This window comes from Leguminivora glycinivorella, chromosome 6 (genome assembly GCF_023078275.1).
Source record: "Leguminivora glycinivorella isolate SPB_JAAS2020 chromosome 6, LegGlyc_1.1, whole genome shotgun sequence".
NCBI lineage: Eukaryota > Metazoa > Arthropoda > Insecta > Lepidoptera > Tortricidae > Leguminivora > Leguminivora glycinivorella.
Genome location: NC_062976.1, coordinates 17,879,717 through 17,900,059, shown reverse-complemented (window position 1 = coordinate 17,900,059; position 20,343 = coordinate 17,879,717). Strand labels below are relative to the sequence as shown.

At 38.9% G+C, this 20,343-nt stretch overlaps 1 protein-coding gene across 7 annotated transcripts in view; it reads right to left on the bottom strand.

Annotated features, from left to right (window-relative positions):
• Positions 1-20,343, bottom strand: part of LOC125226786 (whirlin) — a 137,763-nt gene that overhangs the window by 73,937 nt on the left and 43,483 nt on the right. For all 7 annotated transcript variants that reach the window (XM_048130874.1, XM_048130875.1, XM_048130876.1 and 4 more), the window contains exons 2-5: positions 14,762-14,940; positions 10,549-10,753; positions 8,282-8,478; positions 3,204-3,366 (exon numbers count right to left, since the gene is read on the bottom strand). In XM_048130874.1, the coding sequence (XP_047986831.1) occupies positions 3,204-3,366; positions 8,282-8,478; positions 10,549-10,753; positions 14,762-14,920 (724 nt within the window). In that variant the 5' untranslated portion in view covers positions 14,921-14,940. The remainder of the gene's footprint in view (positions 1-3,203; positions 3,367-8,281; positions 8,479-10,548; positions 10,754-14,761; positions 14,941-20,343) is intronic.

Here is a 20,343-nt window from a genome sequence, read left to right as displayed (position 1 = left end):
AACGTAGTAAGTCTATATGCATTCCATACATACTTACTACAAATTTATTTTCATTGACAGACGAAGATACAAGTTTTTTTAAAAGTAGTGACGATATGTAATGTACTTCTCCTGCTTTAGGTCAAAAATGCGATAATATACGTAATAACCTGCCATTCTATTATGAGAAATGGCAGCCCCACGAGGCCTCGAGTCCGTGCCAGAGACAGTTTCAAGGAAATAGATATTATACGTATCTATGAATAAACCATTTTGCTACTAAACGAGATTTCCGTTCGCAGAATGGTAAACAACGCATTTATTCTACTTCTGCATATAACTTTTCAGCTATATCCATACTAATATTATAAATGGGAAAGTGTGTGTGTCTGTTTGTTTGTCCGTCTTTCACGGCAAAACGGAGCAACGAATTGACGTGATTTTTAAGGGGAGATAGTTGAAGGGATGGAGAGTGACATAGACTACTTTTTGTCTCTTTCTAACGCGAGAGAAGCCGCGGGCAAAAGCTAGTACAGACATATATGTGTGTACGTATATTAGATACCGACACTAGGTATAGAATATATATATCGAAACATAAGTAAATTATATACCGACCGACAAATGGCATCCTTCATACTCGCATTGTTGCGATATAATTATAAAGGATGTAAGTAATATTTATTCCTATCTAAATTACCTTACTAGTACGAGTCGTAAATACGTACGAGTATACGCTACACTAGTTAGAAATATTTTATTAATTTAGCGTAGCTTGCATTTAATCAAAACGTATGTTTTCTCAACTTAATCTTAACAAAAACTCATTTAAACATGTAATGCTTTATAAAGTAATACCTATCTACTTATGCGGGCTGCTGTAAATCAGCTTGAATTAGACCTGACCACAGACCAATACAACAAGACGGCCCTTACAGGGCGACTCGCGGTCACCAAGCATACGACAAATCAGGTTTATAAAAGTTTGAACGCGTGCGACACCGATCAGTAGCGCCCAAGTATACGACCCGCTAACAGTGTTCGTGTCCGCTCGGGAAAAAATCTTAAATAATCAAATTTGGTTGCAAACAATGGTCTTTTCCAGCATAAAGTGGTGTGCGCAAGTCTTCTAACACTTCTACATATAAAAAAACCGGCCAAGTGCGAGTCGGACTCGCGCACCGAGGGTTCCGTACAAACCTGCAAGGTTTACAAAGTTCGTTCATTACGACAATCGAGTCGTAATGTAACTAAAAATTTAAGGTTTTCGGAATTTTTCCTTTATGTGTGCTATAAAACGTTGCTTCATGCCAAATTTCAAGATTCTAGGTCGACTGGAAGTACCCTTTAGGTTTTGATTCCCTTGCGAGTACTTGCGAGTTTCAAAATATGCAGCTTAAATTGCTGTTTCTTTTGATTGCGTTGACATAGAAGTTTGATTTTGTTACAGCTTAAAGGTATTATAGACCTGAGTATTTGGTATGAATTTCAATTTAATACCTCTACGCGTTTATGAGGAAATGGGTAGTAAGGTTAAAATTATAAAAAAAAAAATATTATGTGATGTAACTAAAAATTTATGGTTTTCGTAATTTTTCCTTTATCTATGCTATAAGACGTTGCTTCGTACCAAATTTCAAGATTCTGAGTTCACGGGAAGCACCCTGTAGGTTTTGATTCTCTTGCAAGTGTCGAAAATTTGCGGCATAAACGGCTGTATCTTTTGATTGCGTTGGCTTAGAAGTTTGATTTTTTCACAGCTTCAAGGGACAGTAGACCTGAGTAATTGATATAAATTTCAGCTTCATACCTCCACGCGTTCCTGAGAAAAAGGGTCTTGACAGACGGACGGACGGACGGACAGACGGACAACAAAGTGATCCTATAAGGGTTCCGTTTTTTCCTTTTGAGGTACGGAACCCTAAAAAGATGGAATAACATTCCACAGTGAAGTCAAATTAATTATTTTGTTGAATATTGTTTATTATCCGCGGAGTTCATTTATACTGGTCAATATGGTTGTACTGAGTGGCGCCGAGGCGCGTCCATCCCTTTTTGCCTAGTTAACAATGCGATATGCTATCCCTTTCACGTAAACGACTAGGGATGGGGCCATGTTAGTTTATGTCTGTTGCGGGAACTTCGTACTACCGTTCGTACCATGTGCTACCATTTTATGAAATAGATATAAAAGAAAGCAGATTTGTAATTGTGAATAATTATCTAGAATCTGCAGAGTCTGTAGTGTTATTTAGTTGATTGATTAGTTTAGAATATTTAGTTGGTAATTTAACTTAGTAAACGTAAGTAAAAATGTACAGTATAGATATTAGTTACTAGAATGATTTTTATTGAGGTGCTATCACAATCATCATCCTCCTTGCGTTATCCCGGCATCGGCATTCGCCACGGCTCATGGGAGCCTGGGGTCCGCTTTGGAAACGAATCCCAAGATTTGACGTAGGCACTAGTTTTATGAAAGCGACTGCCATCTGACCTTCCAACCCGAAGGGTAACTAGGCCTTATTATAATTTAATTATAATATTATAATTTGTTGCAAAACAAATTCACCACAGTACTGGTACCGGTACCATTGTCTATAATAGACATGTCCTATTCCCATCCCTATTGCTAATCGTAAAGGCGCGCCATTATTTGAAACGACCAATGGCAGCACCGTGCGCGCCCGCCTCACCCCGCAAGGATTGGTGATTTGCGTCTCGAACAATATCGCTTGCATTAGGCTTCTAGTGGGGTGTTCTGTGGACCTGACTTATAAAAAGCGGTGTCGTGGGGACGCTGCGCTGGTCGTAAAGAGTGAAAGTATCTATATGGAATGTACTTTTCTATATGGAACTGCTGCTTAGTTACAAATGTTTTACTCTACAGCTACACGTGAGTTTAATGTTTAGTGTTATAATGAGAGTAATTACCTACTTATTCGATATCTATATTCATTACACATTTACCTAAATGTTATTAGTGCTTATTTACGCGATGCGAGAACTCACAAACGAGTTTCATTACATAACGGTGATTGGAATGCAGTATTGTACCTACTGTATCGCGAGTTCGCGCACTGTCTAAATAAGCTCTAATTGTAAGTAACTCTAATTCTACTCGTGTTTCAACTGATTTCATGTAGTTCGATATCTAAAGGTGGTACTAAAAGCGTGTCGTGATCACGATCGTAGGTAGAAGTCCGGCATTGTGGATGTCTCACCTGCCTCCTTCCCACCTTTGACGCAGATGCCGAAGCCGTGCGAGTCGGCGGGGTCGCGGCTCATGGTGACGGTGCGCGGCGCCGGCTCCGGCGCGGGCGCCGGCGCGCCGCCCGACGAGTACGGCCGCTCGCGCTCGCGCTCCCGCTCGCCCCGGTATATCGCCTGCACACAAACACACACAATTTTATAACCACTTCGCGTATACCACCCTGTCGCCTGGACTATACACAAAGTCTAGTCGGAGTAGCCGGTCGGTCAAGGCAGTAAACATGGACACAGACAACGTGGCAAAAATATGTAGGTATACGCTAACTTAATACTTGGAAATAAGGTCGTTTCTCACTATGTCCGTGTCCATATTGACTTTTACTGTACTATAGGATCCTAATTCTGATTGAACAACTGTAATGGTTTTCACCTGTTTTTGATACGACCTTGACGATCTTCTTGGTAATTGAAGCAAATGCGCGTAAAAGCAACCTTCAAAATCCTATCAAAACAAACCCCATTTATAAATGCTCAAAAAGAGGGCTCGTTTGAAAGTAGGTACATTATAGTGTGAAACAACTTCTGCTCAGTTTCAAACTCTAGGGAGACCCGCAACACTGCAATACTTTCCCACCACACGTAGTGCACAAAAGTTTATGCCTCATAAACTTTGTTACCGCTGTTTAAATAATAGAAAACATAACTCATTCACGTATTATGCAACTGCGTACTTCTCTAACCAAATTGAATCCAGGCTTTAGAACTTTTATTTGAAATACAGTGGAATGTTTTCAAGAGTGGCAGCAAGCAATGTAGAGAGGCTGGATATTGCCGGCGCTCGCGTTCATAAGCAATAAAGCTCCAGTATCTATTGCAAACAATGCTTCTCGGGCGCGTTTAGCATCTCAAAGACGCTGTACAAACTCGGGCCGCTCAGTCTCGCCCCGCGCACTTCAAGCGCCTCGTATTATGCCACTATACCTCTTTACGAGCAATATCGGTGGCTACGGCAACTACGAATTATTTTATCAATTTAGATGATACGTAAGAGGTATTCAGTTAACAAGGCTTTATGAGAAGGTGAGTGTAAGCACTTAGTTCCAGAAGTGGGATTACGTCAAGTAGTATAAATTTGACTGTTAACATTATGCTAATGAAGCGCGTTTGTAGGTAGTTACTTTATTATTGGAACCCTTTATATAACATAATCTATTTCGGGACATATGTAGTACACTATGTAATAATCTAACAATATTCATGTGATGAGAGCGCAAGTGTCTCGAGGCGTTCCGATAGTTTGATCCAATTATCACTATCGATCCTGTTAGAGAGGCAAGTCTCCCTGCCTATACAGGTAAGGTGAGCAAATAATAATATTAGCACGAAGGATCTAAAGCGGCGTTCAAACTTTAGATATCTTCGTTTGATTTGACTTGACTAATAAAATTTTGAAATGGTAACTCGGGTAGGAATAAATTCGCTTTATTTTCATTCACTTACTCGCAAGGCATCTTCCTCATAATCGTAATCAATTTAGTAGTCATAACACGCCCTAGTTTTTGACTAGGTTGTTAAAAATGGTAACGAATGACAACGTGAAGGTTTTTCTCCTCTTAACATACCCCAATCCCTATAGATGATTCCATAAGTACCTATAGAGACTATTCAGCAATCTAAGGGCTTCGGTTACAATACCTACTCGTAGTATTATTTTATGACAATAACAAAATGGTTTCTGACAAGCTTCTGAAAAACAACGTTTTTATTAAATCAGCTCCACTGACTTTGAACTATGGTTCCCTACTTAACTATCGTAAAATCCAGTCGTGGCAGCCCGCCAGAACCCGAATTCCATGCGACCCTCGGATGAGATAGCGGGCGGCGAGTGGGGATTTGTCCGTTTATCTAACTCAATATGCAAATGCATGTAATATATTTACTCCGAGATATAAACATTTCATTCAAGCGATACAGTCAGACAGTAGAATTGAAATTGATTCTTTGATGTGAGATGGAAAAATGAGTTTTACTTTATCTTGTTTTGTTTAAAACAGTTTGAAACAAATTATATTTTTATGTACCTAACTAACTTAAAACTTGTCACTTTGTAACAAGTATGTACGCACAGAATATCAGGAGAGGAAATCAACTCAACAGGTCTCACGCAGAAAACAGGAAGGTGATCACTTGCAAATCCCGGGTGGCACGGAAGTTCCGCTCCGAACTTTAAGATACATCGGCTCCTATCTGAGTGCCTCCTCTGTACCTACTCGAACGTCATGTTTTCAGTATTTCGTGAATCTGTGAGAATGGTTTTGGTCACTAATTCTGTTCAAATAAGTAGTAAAAAGATTATGTGATTTTTAAAAATTGCGTATGCACATTTATAATTGAAACTGATACTTAGGTATGCTTATTTATTGACAATAAATTAAAATTTATTTTGAAATCCACGCCGATTAGCCGTTCTCGTCTGAACGAAGCATTAATTAACTGATTCTCATGTTATTACGTTTTTTTAGTGAGTACGAGTAGGTAGCCGATTCTGATGTAAAAATTTGGCAAAATATTATAAATGGGAAAGTGTGTGTGTCTGTTTGTTTGTCCGTCCTTCACGGCAAAACGGAGCGACGAATTGCCATGATTTTTTAAGTGGAGATAGTTGAAGGGATTGAGCGTGGCATAGGCTACATTTTGTTTCTTTCTCACGCGAGCGAAGCCGCAGGCAAAAGCTAGTAGTTAAATAAAGTTTTATTCTAGATTCGGTTTTTTTACTTTGTGAAAATGCTTAAGCTAATGGGTTTCCCATGTATACAATTCATGAAACCATTATTTTATTTATTAGACTGATGCGTAATGATAGAGATGAAAACACTAATTTTAGGGTTCCGTACCTCAAAGAGGAAAAACGGAACCCTTATAGGATCGCTTGTCTGTCTGTCCGTCTGTTACAGCCAATTTTTTTCAGTTAGTGATTAGACAGACAACTAATTATTATATTCTGTAAATACTCATAAGAGTCAAAGACCTACTAAATCAATATGAAGACTTATAGGCAATTTAGAACGTATGAACGATATTTTAATCAAGTTATGTAACTATCGTGTCGTGCAATCAATTGCATTATATTAGTGACGAATGTACCTAGTAACCTGCGTCTATTTTCCTAATAATTTGATAAAACTTTACAACGCATACACACCACCATGTGAAGGCCAAGAAACGGGGTGCCAGAATATTTAATTTTCTTTGGCGTTTGCCTCGAGTGCCTACTTCGAATGGTTTATAAAACGCTATTCGCAAACCTTAATTTAATATACTAAATTACCTCATAATGCTCGAACGAATCCAATTTGGAGGCACTTGGTAGACTGCGCGATGAAACGGCACAGCGGTATACAACATCACGCACTCACTTCAATCTTTCAACACACCATCTGGGCAAGCTTTGGTAGGCAAGCTTCATATAATATGAAACGTAAAAACTAAACAACCCACTGTTATAAGTTGTTATTTTATTATTGATATTGTTTCAAAATTTCAAGGAATCGATATGCTGATTCAGCTTTAACTCGTGAGAAATAACCCACGTGAAATATTACACGGCGATACTTTTCCTAGAATTCGTTACACATAATCACACGCCCTGCGAGCACTGATTGACACTGAAATAAGTGAAAATATAGGATCGCTAACTTTAACACAGGCATAAAACTAATTCGAGTGGATAAAAAGCCCAAAATATAGTTAAATTATTTCGAAAATGTGATCCACTTTTAAATATAGGCAGTTAAAGAGTTTGTAAGAGGAAAAGCGGCGTGTATGTGCCGTCGCCGACCGTCGACTGACTATGATGATGACGTTACTGTCCATTACCAGCCGCGGACAGTGGCATATGATGGATATGCCTTAATGTGCGGGAATTTTAATAACACAAAGCGGGGGATAATGACCGACCCGCTAAGGGGCAAAATGCGTGTTTAGGGAATGTTTTGTTCAACACAAAGACTAAAAGTAGGTACTAGTTTTCAGGGTTAATTTAATCATTTTATACGCTTATCATTTACGTCATTTACGTTCTACTAACATTTCAGCAATACGAAATTACGATATGTTTAAAAATAAGGTGCATTCAATTTCATATTATAAAGTGCGCTTTTGGTTTCTGCCAACCACATGTCGGCCCACGTCGGATTAATTTGACGTGCCGCACAGCGGTTTGAAAAAGGACGTAAAAAAATTGTTTTATTGTGTGTGGTCATGTCCACCATTTCATTCCTCCCTAAACGGCTGGCACTGTGGTAATGAATAAAGTAACAGTATCGACTGGTGCGGCCTTACTCTGGAATTATTTACACCTGCGACACCCCTCACCCCTACCTACTGGCCACGGGCTATTTTAGGATCCATTGTTTAATACATTAACCGACACAGGCAAAGCCTTGAACGTCAATTATAATCCTCGCGCATTCCGTAAATGCATCGAGTGTATCGGCAACCTTGAGGCATAGGTTATTTTTATCGATTGATTTCTTAGATACTTACGACGCGGAAAAGACACGAAATTATGGCAACGAGTGCGACAGCAACATCAGTTGGAAGGCTAGGTAGGTAAGTATTAATTCTGTTTACAGAGACACCAGTACCGAGTACGTATTGCCTACTGTCGGCTTATACGCAAAGATTTCAGAAGTAACAAAGATAATCTAGTTCATAAGTTCGACTGATCATTCTCGTTTGGTGTGCTTTGTGTAAAATGCTACGCGATTTGATGATGAGTAAGCATCACATGCGCAATTACTCGCATCTAAAAGTTGCGTTACGCCGTGTCTTACGTGGGCGACGGTCGAGCGACCGTCGCGCGACCGTCGCCTTCGCGTCTCATGCTTCCATATCGATAAGGTTTGATTTCGTACGCGTCGCATCGCCGTCGCACAACCATCGCGCGACCGTCGCCCACGCAAGCCACGGCGTTAGTCTGCACGCTTCGCTCGCATTCGCATCGGTGTGACTTGCCGCACCGCTTGTTTGGGGCAATTAAGGTCAGCCTTTACGAAGGAATATGTGAGTATTATGATAGAAGGCTTACATGGTGCGTGGTACTGCTAGGGCTGGAGGCGGGCGAGTGGCGGCGCGCCGGCGGGTGCGCCGGCGGCAGCGCCTTGCCGAGCGCCGCGGCGCCGCCCTGCCCGAACAGCCGCAGCACCTGCTCCGGCGAGATCGGCCGCTTCTTGCCGTTCGCCGCCGTCAGGTGCGAAGTGCTGTTGCGAAGACTTGTTGCACCTGCTACAGACAATCATCCTTAAAAAAACTTCCTTCTTTTAAAACCTTCAGATAAGTAATCGAATAACAAGATCAATTGCTGTAACGACAACCGACAAGTTATAATTAATTCTCAAGCGGAAGCGGATTAAGTAAACACATTTATAAATTCGATCTTCACCATAGACAGGCTTCATCACTTGTTCTTGAATATTTGGGTTTCTCCTAGTCAAGCGTCTTTTCAAGAACTGTTAAAACGATTTTGAACGATTTGCTAATATGGAATTAATATCAAATCGACGTCACGGTCAACTGATTTACTTTATATATTTCTATCTGATTTATACAATATAAATTGGAGTTAAAAATAACTTCTGTCGCTGTTTTTCTTATAATCATACTAGCTTTTGCCCGCGGCTTCGCTCGCGTAAAATTCGAAAATTGCGAAATGTTTCAGACAAACTTCCATCTCCCATTTTAGGGAAGTGGAGGTTAGAAGGAGACAAAAAGTAGCCTATGTCACTCTCCATCCCTTCAACTATCTCCACTTAAAATATCGTTTTGCCGAGAAAGACGAACACACAAACAGACAAACACACTTTCCCATTTACAATATGTATTAGTATATGGATGATGCTTTATTTCGTGCACGGTATAAAATATTTTATTTTCAGAATAGTCGTTGCCTATTATAATATTTCATTCAGGTAATAATTAATAGAAAATTTATAGTGTATTAAAATATGTTAAGTGTATTTAAATTCAAAATTAGGTCTATTGTATAAGAAATTCTAGCTTTTAGCATATTTACATACATGTTTTATAAGACTGTTTGTTTCTCAATAAATAAAAAATATATATACGATACTCATTAAAAAAAATATTTGTTCTTCGTTTGTTCTGTTTTCTGACAGATAACCAAATTACTGATTTATGTGAATTACTCACTGTTATATTTTCTAATTATCACGTAAATAAATATATGGCAAATTTTCTATTTCAACCACTTAAGAAAACTATGCTCAAACAGCGCAAAAACATTCACAATAATAGGCCATAAAAAGTTACAAGTACCACCTGCATACTTAGCGATAGCACGCAACTTTTCCAGTTCATACTTACAGTCTAACGGTGGTAGGTACTTACTAGTACTCCCGCTGCGCACTTGAAACTTATTCAAAGCGGCGCGTAAGGGCCCATTTAGACGGTACGAGAACTCGCATACGAGTTTTATTACATTGCGGTATTTCATGGCTGGGCTGCCTTGTATGTAACCTCAACAGCCCGCAATGTTACTAAAATCGCATGCGAGTTCGCACGCCGTCTAAATCAGGTCTAATTGCCGCCCGGCGCTCAATTACGGCGGTCGCGCGGTCCATTCAATCGAGACCGGGGCTACCAACTATGCAATATGCAGTCTAAGACTTCCTCCGACGTCTTAATAGCATTAATACAACTTTTCAACCTCCATTTGAATATAATTGTATTTCCATAATCTTAGAAGAAACAAATAAATCGCGTTTTTACGTTCGCACTCAAATTTTACGACTCATTGGAACTGTGGGTTTACGAGGTAGACGCACCCGAGGAGACAAAACTATTTTGACTACTAGCCTAGATGTGATAAGTTTTACGACTTGAACGTTCGTAGAGGAGACTGCAGTCGTTTCAAACTTCCATGATTTTCCTTGTTTAGTGGGAAAACAGTGCTACGCTTTGTGGCGTAGCACCCGTAGTGTTATAAGTTAGGTAAGGCAGTAAGCACGATTCACTCAGGATTTTTCCTCATTCGGCGGTAAGGATTAATTGTAATACTTACTAGTATTAGTAACCAATAAACGTAAATAAATTAGTTATTGCTAAGGTAGTTTGCCCCAAGTTCAAATAGAAGCCACCGTGAAATGGCTCTTTGAAATGTATTTACCGTAAGTCCGTTTTCACATTATCCGATCCGATATCGGATGTCGGAAGGATTTCAATGGAAAAAATCCAAGATGGCACCTGTAATGTATGGGATATCGGTCCTACATCCGATATCGGATCGGATAATGTGAAAACGCACTAAGTATGTGATAACTGATAAAGTCTAGTTACCTGCACTATTGCCTATAGTGGAAGAGCCAAGGTAAGGTTGCCGGGAGAGTTTCCCCGAGTAGTGGTGCGAGTAGGAGGCGTGGTGGCCGTGCGAGGAGGCCGGGCGCTCCACGATGGTGTAGGAGGTGCCCGGCGGCGAGTAGTAGACGCCGCCGCGCGCGCGCGCCCGCGCGTCCTCCGCCTCGTAGCTCGTGTGCCGGTTGTCCTGCAACCACTGACACATCACAACACACGCCGTTAGCTAAGCTTGGACTATTTTTTTTAATACCACGTCGGTGGCAAACAGGTATACGGCCCGCCTGATGGAAAGCGGTCACCGTAACCTATGGACGCCTGCAACTGAAGGGGTGTCACATGCGCGTTGCCGACCCATTAGAAACTTGTACACTCCTTTTTTAGGGTTCCGTAGTCAACTAGGAACCCTTATAGTTTCGCCATGTCTGTCTGTCCGTCCGTCCGTCCGTCCGCGGATAATTTCAGTGACCGTTAGCACTAGAAAGCTGAAATTTGGTAGCAATATGTATATCAATCATGCCGACAAAGTGGTAAAATAAAAAGTGAAAAAAAAAATGTTTTGTTAGGGTACCCCCCCTACATGTAAAGTGGGGACTGATTTTTTTTTCATTCTAACCCCAACGTGTGATATATTGTTGGATAGGTATTTAAAAATGAATAAGGGTTTACTATAATCGTTTTTTGATAATATTAATATTTTCGGAAATAATCGCTCCTAAAGTAAAAAAAAGTGTGTCCCCCCCTCTAACTTTTGAACCATAAGTTTAAAAAATATGAAAAAAATCACAAAAGTAGAACTTTATAAAGACTTTCTAGGAAAATTGTTTTTAACTTGATAGGTTTAGTAGTTTTTGAGAAAAATACGGAAAACTACGGAACCCTACACTGAGCGTGGCCCGACACGCTCTTGGCCGGTTTTTTTGAAGAACCTTTTTTTATATTTTATGCGGATGTCAAAGTTATACGAATCAGCACGCTGCTATGTTGCGTAAGCAAAAATCTAAATACTACAATTGCACATAATTGTATTGGCTACGTGCACGACAATTACGCCCACTACCACGTGAACAAGAAGTGGAAAATGTCAAAAAATGACATGTAAACAAACATTATATTTTAACGATTTTTCGTTAATTTTAAATAAATCGAATAACAAGAGCTACTATTTTAAGTGTAATTTAGGTAGATAGATTATAAAGACATGGATATAATACCAAAAATCTGTTTCCAAAGCATTACTCACGGTATAAACTTCCAACCCCAGCCTACAGAAAGAGTCAATAAATTGGTGCTGGCAGGGCATATAAGGAATCTTGAAGAACATAGGAGTAATGGTACAAGTTCTTCGAGCTAGTGATATGGTATTCGCTAAACCTCCGTCCCGTTAATGCCATATAAAACAAATCTAAACATAAGTACCTAGTCATGTCCGCGGCGGCCGCAGAAATATCCGACACGGGCCTATTCCCAGGCTAGGCCTGAATCTTTAAGCATAATCTTTTACGGTAGGAAAAATACTAACAGCGTATTAAACAATATTAGGTAAACAAAGCTTAAGTATAATTTATTATAATGTTTTGTTTTGACATGTCACTTACGTTTTCTTTTCACCGTAGCTATCCATTTAGTTCTTTGATCGAATTTCCAGTGTGCTCTAAGAAACGCATAGAACGTGCAACGACTATTTATGCCATTATTTGTACAATTAACAACGAAACAACATTGATGCCCCATATCAAACATTACACATTGTATTATATTTTATGAGTTTTGATAGATGACAACCACAATCAGTGTCGATTTTGACCACCGCAAGCACTGCGATCGCTTTGCTTACCCCCTCCATGCACTTCGCACGAAGCCAGTACTGGATACTAGAGCAGCAAACGGAACCGTCTTTAAGCTGAAGCTGACTTCGTTAATCACTTCAGAGATTTCAGATATTATTTTATAATAACATTGTGTACAATAAAGCTCGTCGGGTGACAAGCAAAAGTCACTAGTAAGTAATTACAAAAAAATAAGCTAAAAAAACTCTGAACTATGAAAAATGAAATAGATATCATACACGAAATAAAACCGGCCAAGAGCGTGTCGGGCCACGCTCAGTGAGCTTCTCAAAAACTACTGAACCTATCAAGTTCAAAATAATTTTTATAGAAAGTCTTTATAAAGTTCTACTTTTGTGATTTTTTTTCATATTTTTTAAACTTATGGTTCAAAAGTTAGAGGGGGGGGGGACACACTTTTTTTTACTTTAGGAGCGATTATTTCCGAAAATATGAGCATTATCAAAAAATGGTTTTAGTTTACCCATATTCATTTTTAAATACCTATCCAACAATATATCACACTTTTCACATTATCCGATCCGATATCGGATGTAGGAAGGATGTAAAATGTAAGATTTATGCGCTTCCAGGTTTTTATTTATGTATTTGATAGATCATTATTACTAAAAAACGATATAAAACGCAAAAATTGCGGATTTAATGCAGATGGCACTTTCCTACAACAGTTTTTGTCCAAGGCACCATCGAACTGTCGATATCGGCAGGACGCTTCCGACATTTTTGGCATGCCGGGCCCCCCGCCAGCTGTCGGCCGATAATATTTGTATGTGTGCGTATATAATGTAGGTATACGTTTGTAGTAGTGTGCGTGACAAAAATGGCGTCTATTAAACAGCTGTTAATGATGAATTTCTGTTGAAAAAAAAAGATTGTAATTCATCGGTCCGAATTGCGGATACTATTTTTTTCATGTTTTAGTAGATATAGTTAAATGTAAAATTATTTATTTTACCTGCACACACTTGAGTATTTTTATGCTCGTTATTTTAATTTTACAATAAAATATTTGAAATATAGTGCTTATAATTATTAAATATAAAACTTTTTAAAAATATTATTTGATACAAAATCATACTTGATTGATTTGGAACAATGCGTTTTATCGGACCGACATCCGACACTATCGGAAGCGTTTATCGGGTGTAGGATGTCGGTCCGACACCCGATATCGGATCGGATAATGTGAAAACGGCCTGGGTTGAAATGAAAAAAAAAATCACTCCCCACTTTTCGTGTAGGAGGGGTACCCTAATGAAACATTTTTTTTCCACTTTTTATTTTTGCATTTTGTCGGCGTGATTGATTTACATATTAGTACCAAATTTCAGCTTTCTAGTGCTAACGGTCACTGAGATTATCCGCGGACGGACGGACGGACAGACAGACATGGCGAAACTATAAGGGTTCCTAGTTGACTACGGAACCCTAAAAAAGCGTCCGAGTCCACCGGTCTTGTGATAGTCTGTATCTTGCTTGTCACCCGACGAACTGAAGAACTTTCGTGGTAGTGTGAGGAAATAGTCACATGAATATTGAATTTGACTAACTATACTAATTAAAGTTAGTCAAATTCAAGCTACGACTTTACTGAGCAAGTTTGCAAAGTGACGTTCCGGACTTCTAATCGAGTTCAATTATCGTTATTAGGGTTTACGTGTAGGGCAAAGTGGCAATCATTGAACCTATCCTTAATTATCAGTGATCGGTTTTTTGGATTCGACATGGGGTGAACGACCTCAATCATTATGTTAGTATGGATATGCCCCGGGAATCCGGGCTTAATGTTGTTAGAAAAGGCAAAAAATGTACAATGTCCACAATGCCAAATGGTTTTATTGCTCAACCAAAAATATAAAGCAACAACATTAACATTATAAACTTAAACTAAAAATAGTACATAACGTAATGGCCTTAGAGATAATTTCGTCGTATCAATATTAACTTTTCTACTTGATATCCCGCGAGGGTGAATCCAAAAAACCGATCACTGTTAATTATATTACCTACGCGTACGCGTGCGTGTTACATTCAAGGTTTCCTCGTAGTTTGTAACCCTGTATTTATTGCCTCATAATTTCATAATAACCGCACTAGTTAGTCATGCAAAAATATTTTCAAAAAGATTGTTTTAGATGCAAAAAAATACTTTACTTAAATAACAAATACTGATTACCTTCTCCTTCCACACTGGTTTTAGTGGCATTACTATGCTGAGGCAATGTAGCCCACCGGGTGTCGTAACCAAAGCTACAGCCGGATTTCTTCGGTCATCGAGTATCATGTAGCACGAATCTACAATATTCATTCACCAGCCAGTACGGCCAACGAGTGTGACGCGAGTGTACCTGCTGCGAGCGCGAGTGGCGCGCCAGGTGGTGCTGCGGCGGGTGCTGCGGCGTGGCGGAGCGCGCCGTCCAGCCGTAGCCGGGACCCTGCCCGTACGGCGGCCAGCGCGCGCCGAACTCCGCCAGCTCCGAGCCCTCGCCTCCCTCCCCCGACCGCATGCCGGGGGTCACCGCTCACACTGCAACAATAAACACACTATATTATTTACAGATCAATTTTGTGATCAAGGTATGTACTTAGTTTTTAACAATATTTTCTTGTAACTATTGAAAACTTTTAGAAAAAAGTTCAAAGTTAGACGTCAAGTATCTTGATATACTTAAGTAGTTCACTGCCACGCCGGGCCCATGGGAGCGATTTAGTATGCATTATAACGTGTGTGGTTTTGAATGTGTCTTTCTAGTTTATTTTAACTATCAATGTCTAATAAACTATAACCTGTGGTCTCAAGAGCCGTTAACGGTTTATACCTTTATTTCAATAAACTGGAAAACATGAAGGTAACACTTGTTTTTACGAGGCTTATGTAGCTTTATGTTTGCTAATAGCTCTCGGCAGTATAATCCCAAAACCAAACATAAATTATTGAGGTTTCTGTACACACGTATAAAATATATAGGTAGGTGTAGACAAAATGCACGTAGGTAGGTACCTAATAACCAACCCTTCATACAAGACCAAAAATAAATTGCATAAAATGTTCTTCTTCTACCTTTTCTTAATCGGAATACGATACCAAATGTCGTAACCAAATCTAACCTACATTACCTACTCAAACGGTCCAGCACTATTATTTTTGTTACTCTTTAAAAAATAAAGTATATGTATGAACAACATCAGTACCTACCTATTTAATTATGAAAGTTCTATAGTTAAACTGTGCTTAAACTGATTTAGAGGGTGCAGAAACGCTAATGGTTTAGATTTCGACAAAGCAGCACGAATTCAAAACCATGTCCGTGGCACCTGGGAGCGTCCGTGTTATTTACGAGAGCGATGAACTGGGTGCGTAGCCAAATGGTACAAACGCTCACGAAACGCTCACGAAACGAAACGCTAGTAGATATCTATCTCTATCGCTCGTGCGTATTGGCGCGACAGAGCCAGACTAATTGGCGTGGCGTTTCGTTTTCGTTTGGCGTCGGAGAAATGCCATTCGGCTACGCACTCTGAAGTCTGTAACGCCCAATGCCGATGTGACGCCTCGGGGTCAAATCAAATGAAAGCAATCGGCTGACTCATGCCATTGTCTAGATTCTAAGGCCAGCCAATTTGTATTAGCCAAATTGTCGCTGCTACGAAATTATTTAGAGGTACATTTCGTTGGATTTACTGTGTAAGTCGCTACGCTCGTATGCCATGCCGAATTCGTAGCCTGAAATAAAGCATCCGCAATGCTTTTATACAAACTAATCGATTAACGACGATAACAAAACTGGACTGGCTAGTAACCCTCTATATCACGCAAAATAGGTATCACGCAATGTTGACTAGTAGAGAATGCCATGTAGCATTAAGTCCTCCTTTTGTAACTGCATATTTTAACTGTGCAGTAAAGTTTAAATAAATAAATAAAATAGGCGCAAGATATCGAGTTGCGGAAAACCGCCGGAACTACAACAACAAAAACAACGTTAATTAACGTTACCAAAAACATCACCAACAAATCCGAACCATATTATAGTATCATAATAAAGTCATTAAGTATTCCTTCCGTACTACATTAGAATTAATAATCCTTAATAAATTCACTACCTTTAAGGGCCTCACCGTCACGGTTGTAAATCTTGCAAAGGAGGATAATTTATCTAAGCTTCCGATAAGGCTACATAGTCGTAATACCTACGTACCTACCTGAAACAGTTCACTTTGTGAACATTAGTAACAAACTTTTTGTAAAAGCACCTATTTATAAAAGTGTACCTACAGATTGAGAGACAATCAGTAAGTATATAAATCTCTCGTAGGATCTCATCTCAAATATTTATGAAGTACTAATTTATCAGGCAAGTTCGTTCGAGAGTTATTTAACTTACTTCGCCACGACTCCATCCAAGCGGAGACACATTTGGGCGCCAAGTTGCAATGAAAGTTGCACAGTTGGCTGAGAAAATGCACTGATAAGTAAGTTTATAGTTCAGATACTTACTTTATAAGATATGCACACTGTGCGGTTTAAGAGAAATTTCGACCCGCAGACGCTCCGACTGTGAAATGAGCTCCGAGGTTTTCTCAAGAGATGAGGTTCTTCAAAAAAGGATTTTATCGGTTTTATAAAGTCAGTAAGGCGCATGATATGATGATAAACCTCAGCAATGGTGACTGCTTACCAGCAGACAGGTGTTTGCTTGCGTGGTGAATTTATTAATTAAATGTTTTTGAAATAAATCATTATTTTTTTATTTAAATACAAGTATGAAATTTTCATATATGTACAATCATTATCACTTACTACTCATAATCGTTTAATTAAGTACCTCTATTGATTAAGGTCAAACGCATAAATATATGTAAGTTGAGTAATAAACATCATTTTTTTGGATTTGGAAATTAGCTTTCAAGAGGCTCAAATGAGCGTAATTCTTTAGGCTAATAAGTAGCCTAGAGACGGCTTGTTCGATGAAGCTGTTCTTTGTTTTCATGTTGATGACTGGCCAGACTTCATTACTGCCAACATATAGTTTTTCGTTATAATCCAATGGCCATTTCAATGGTGGCAAACGATCGTCCATGACCAGAAGTATGTTGTTGATGATTGGTTTCGACTTGATAGGATAACTTGCTGTTAAACGAGCTGATATGTAAATCATCAGTGTCTTCACTTTATATAACGATAGGGACATCCATGGTTTCTTGGTCGTTCGACAAGGAAGTGCCCAGGCGTGAGTGAAGTTAATTGAAGAATCCAGAGACAAAGAGTCAAAGGATGGAAATCACGATTGCCTCAATCAATGCAAACAATATTATATTAATTTCTCAACATCCTCATTAATTAGCACTAATACATAATGAATAATAAAATAATAGTTAAATAGGTTTCACTGCTGCCTTCTAGACTCTACCGCAGTCCGAAGCCTACACTGGACAAGAATGACATAACAGTTTCTCGCTACAAGCGAACTCTCCGATTTGCCATACGTATAACGTTTGTAGCATTCTGTTCAATTTAACTTTAGCTAAGTATCTAAAATATTCGTACAATTGTAAAAATATATTGAACTATAAAAATATATAATATAAACATATAAAGAAGGCGCTCGCGCTATCCACTTAAATAACACTTACGAGTACGCTAGATGGTATTTGTCTAAGAGAAAACGACTATGTACGAAACTGACATTTCTAAATTGGCCCCACAGACCTTCTCATTTGATCTTGATGTTAGAATAAGATTATAAATAAGACCCCACAGACATGGCACATGAAGGGTGGAGAAGAAGGTACATAGGGAGAGAAGGTAAGTTTTCATTAATGTTTGTAGTTAGCTAGTTAGTTAGGTTTAGGATAAACACATCACACATCTAGTGTCAATCGTAAAAATAATAAAGCTTTGTATATACGATGGTTAGATGTCACTGTTCATATAATCAGTGTAAAACATTAACGAAGCGACCACCAACATAAATCAAATATCATTTTCATTGAGGAATATAGTTAATTTCAGTAGCTTTAATTTGCGATTAAGATCATTTGTTGCCTTAGAAGAATAAATAGACTTAAACCATTATCGTAAGTATTGTACACACTTGATTATAAAGACTGATGACTTGCTATAAAGAATTAGATTAGGCTACTCAAACACTGGTTTCTCAAGGAAGCAGGGTCCTTCGCAGCACACGAAGTTCAAGATAATTATTGTTGAGGTTTGACCCCCCTTGAAGCCAGATTTATCGAGTTTGAGAGATCTATAAGGAATTACGACAGGTAATCAGTTTACAATTCGCGATTTACGTAATGTTGTGTTATAAAATACTCGAGAGTTGAAGTTTCGCCTAAGTGACTTAAAAAGCTCTCGTTCACTTAGTTTATGCTCATGGACTTCGTGGTTGATTATACAGTTTTTGGAGTCGCCTAAGGCGTCCTCCGGGGCCTCACGGAGTGAAAGTTCATTTTGAGAGAAGTTGCATCGAGTAGAACATGCTGAACCTTGGCCTGTCGGACCAGAAACAAGCCAACCTATATTAGACTCTTTTAGGGTTGGTTTGTTTTTGCCTAATTCGATTTTCTTGCATTCTACAATATCCCAAAATACATCACCGCCCAGCATTATGTCGATTGGGGACGGATGATGAAAATTAGGATCCGCTAACTCAAGAGACTTAGGAATGTCAAATTTGGATGTATCAATTTCAAAACTTGGAGCAGTTTGTGCTATCTTTGGCATTATTAGACATGGAACATCAATTTTAAATTTACCGTCTTTGGATTGCACTACTACATTACACAGTTTTGAAGCGCTGCCAATTATGCAATCATTTAATCCAGTTATAACATTTTCATCATTATCAGTGTAGGTAAAGTTCAACTTTCTTTGCATTGTTGCAGATATATATGAAGATTGACTCGCTATGTCTAATAGTGCTCTAGCATTGTGAGTTTCCTTTGTTACAGGATTGACTAAATTCACTTCAGCAGTGCACAAAAGCACGTAACCTTTCTTAGCCTGAGTGAATGAAGACATTGCGGTAGTAATTTTTGTGTTTTTAGATAAATTTGTCTCATTGTTGTCATTAACTTCAACGTGTAATAATGTGTTGTGTTTTTCATGACAGTTCCTACATGGACCTAAGCGGCAACGATCATGATTATGTCCAGGGCGCAGGCAATTCTTGCATAAATTGTGTTTCGAAACTTCATTATTCCTACCCTCTACTGACATTGCCTTGAACTTGTCACATTCGTAATTGAAATGATTTTGTTTACAAAATGCACATATTATTTTTGTTTTTGTACCTATGTCATTATCACTAGCTGTGTACTCGTATTCATTGTCACTTGTTAGTAATGTTGTAATATGTTTGTGTTGCTTTATAGGATGATTAGTTTTGTCCTGTTTTTGCGTAGAAGTACCGCACTGTATCGTCTCTAAGACATCTGCTCGATTACGAAGAAACACTAACAAGTCATCGAGCTTGGGAGATACTTTAAGTGTATTTCTGTGTTCTTCCCACTTTCTACTAGTGGCGGCATCTAGTTTGGACACCATCATGTATATAACTAATGTATCCCAACTGTCAGTGGGCTCTTTGAGAGTGTGTAAGGCACGTAAGTTTTTGGAATAGAAGTCAATCATGAACCTGATAGCCTTGTGGGATTCTCTAGTAATGGGTTCAAAATTGAACAATGCCTTAATGTGATTGTTGATCAAAATTCTTTCGTTATTGTACCGCTCGCATAGCAAATCCCATGCGGTTTTGTAGTTGTCACTTGTGAACTCAATAGACTTTATAACTATAGCTGCTCCACCCTCCAAAGATGAACGCAAATAATGAAATTTATTGATTGCTGGAATGGACTCGTTATTGTTTATTAATGAATTGAAAGTATCACGAAACTCCATCCACTTTGCATAGCTACCATC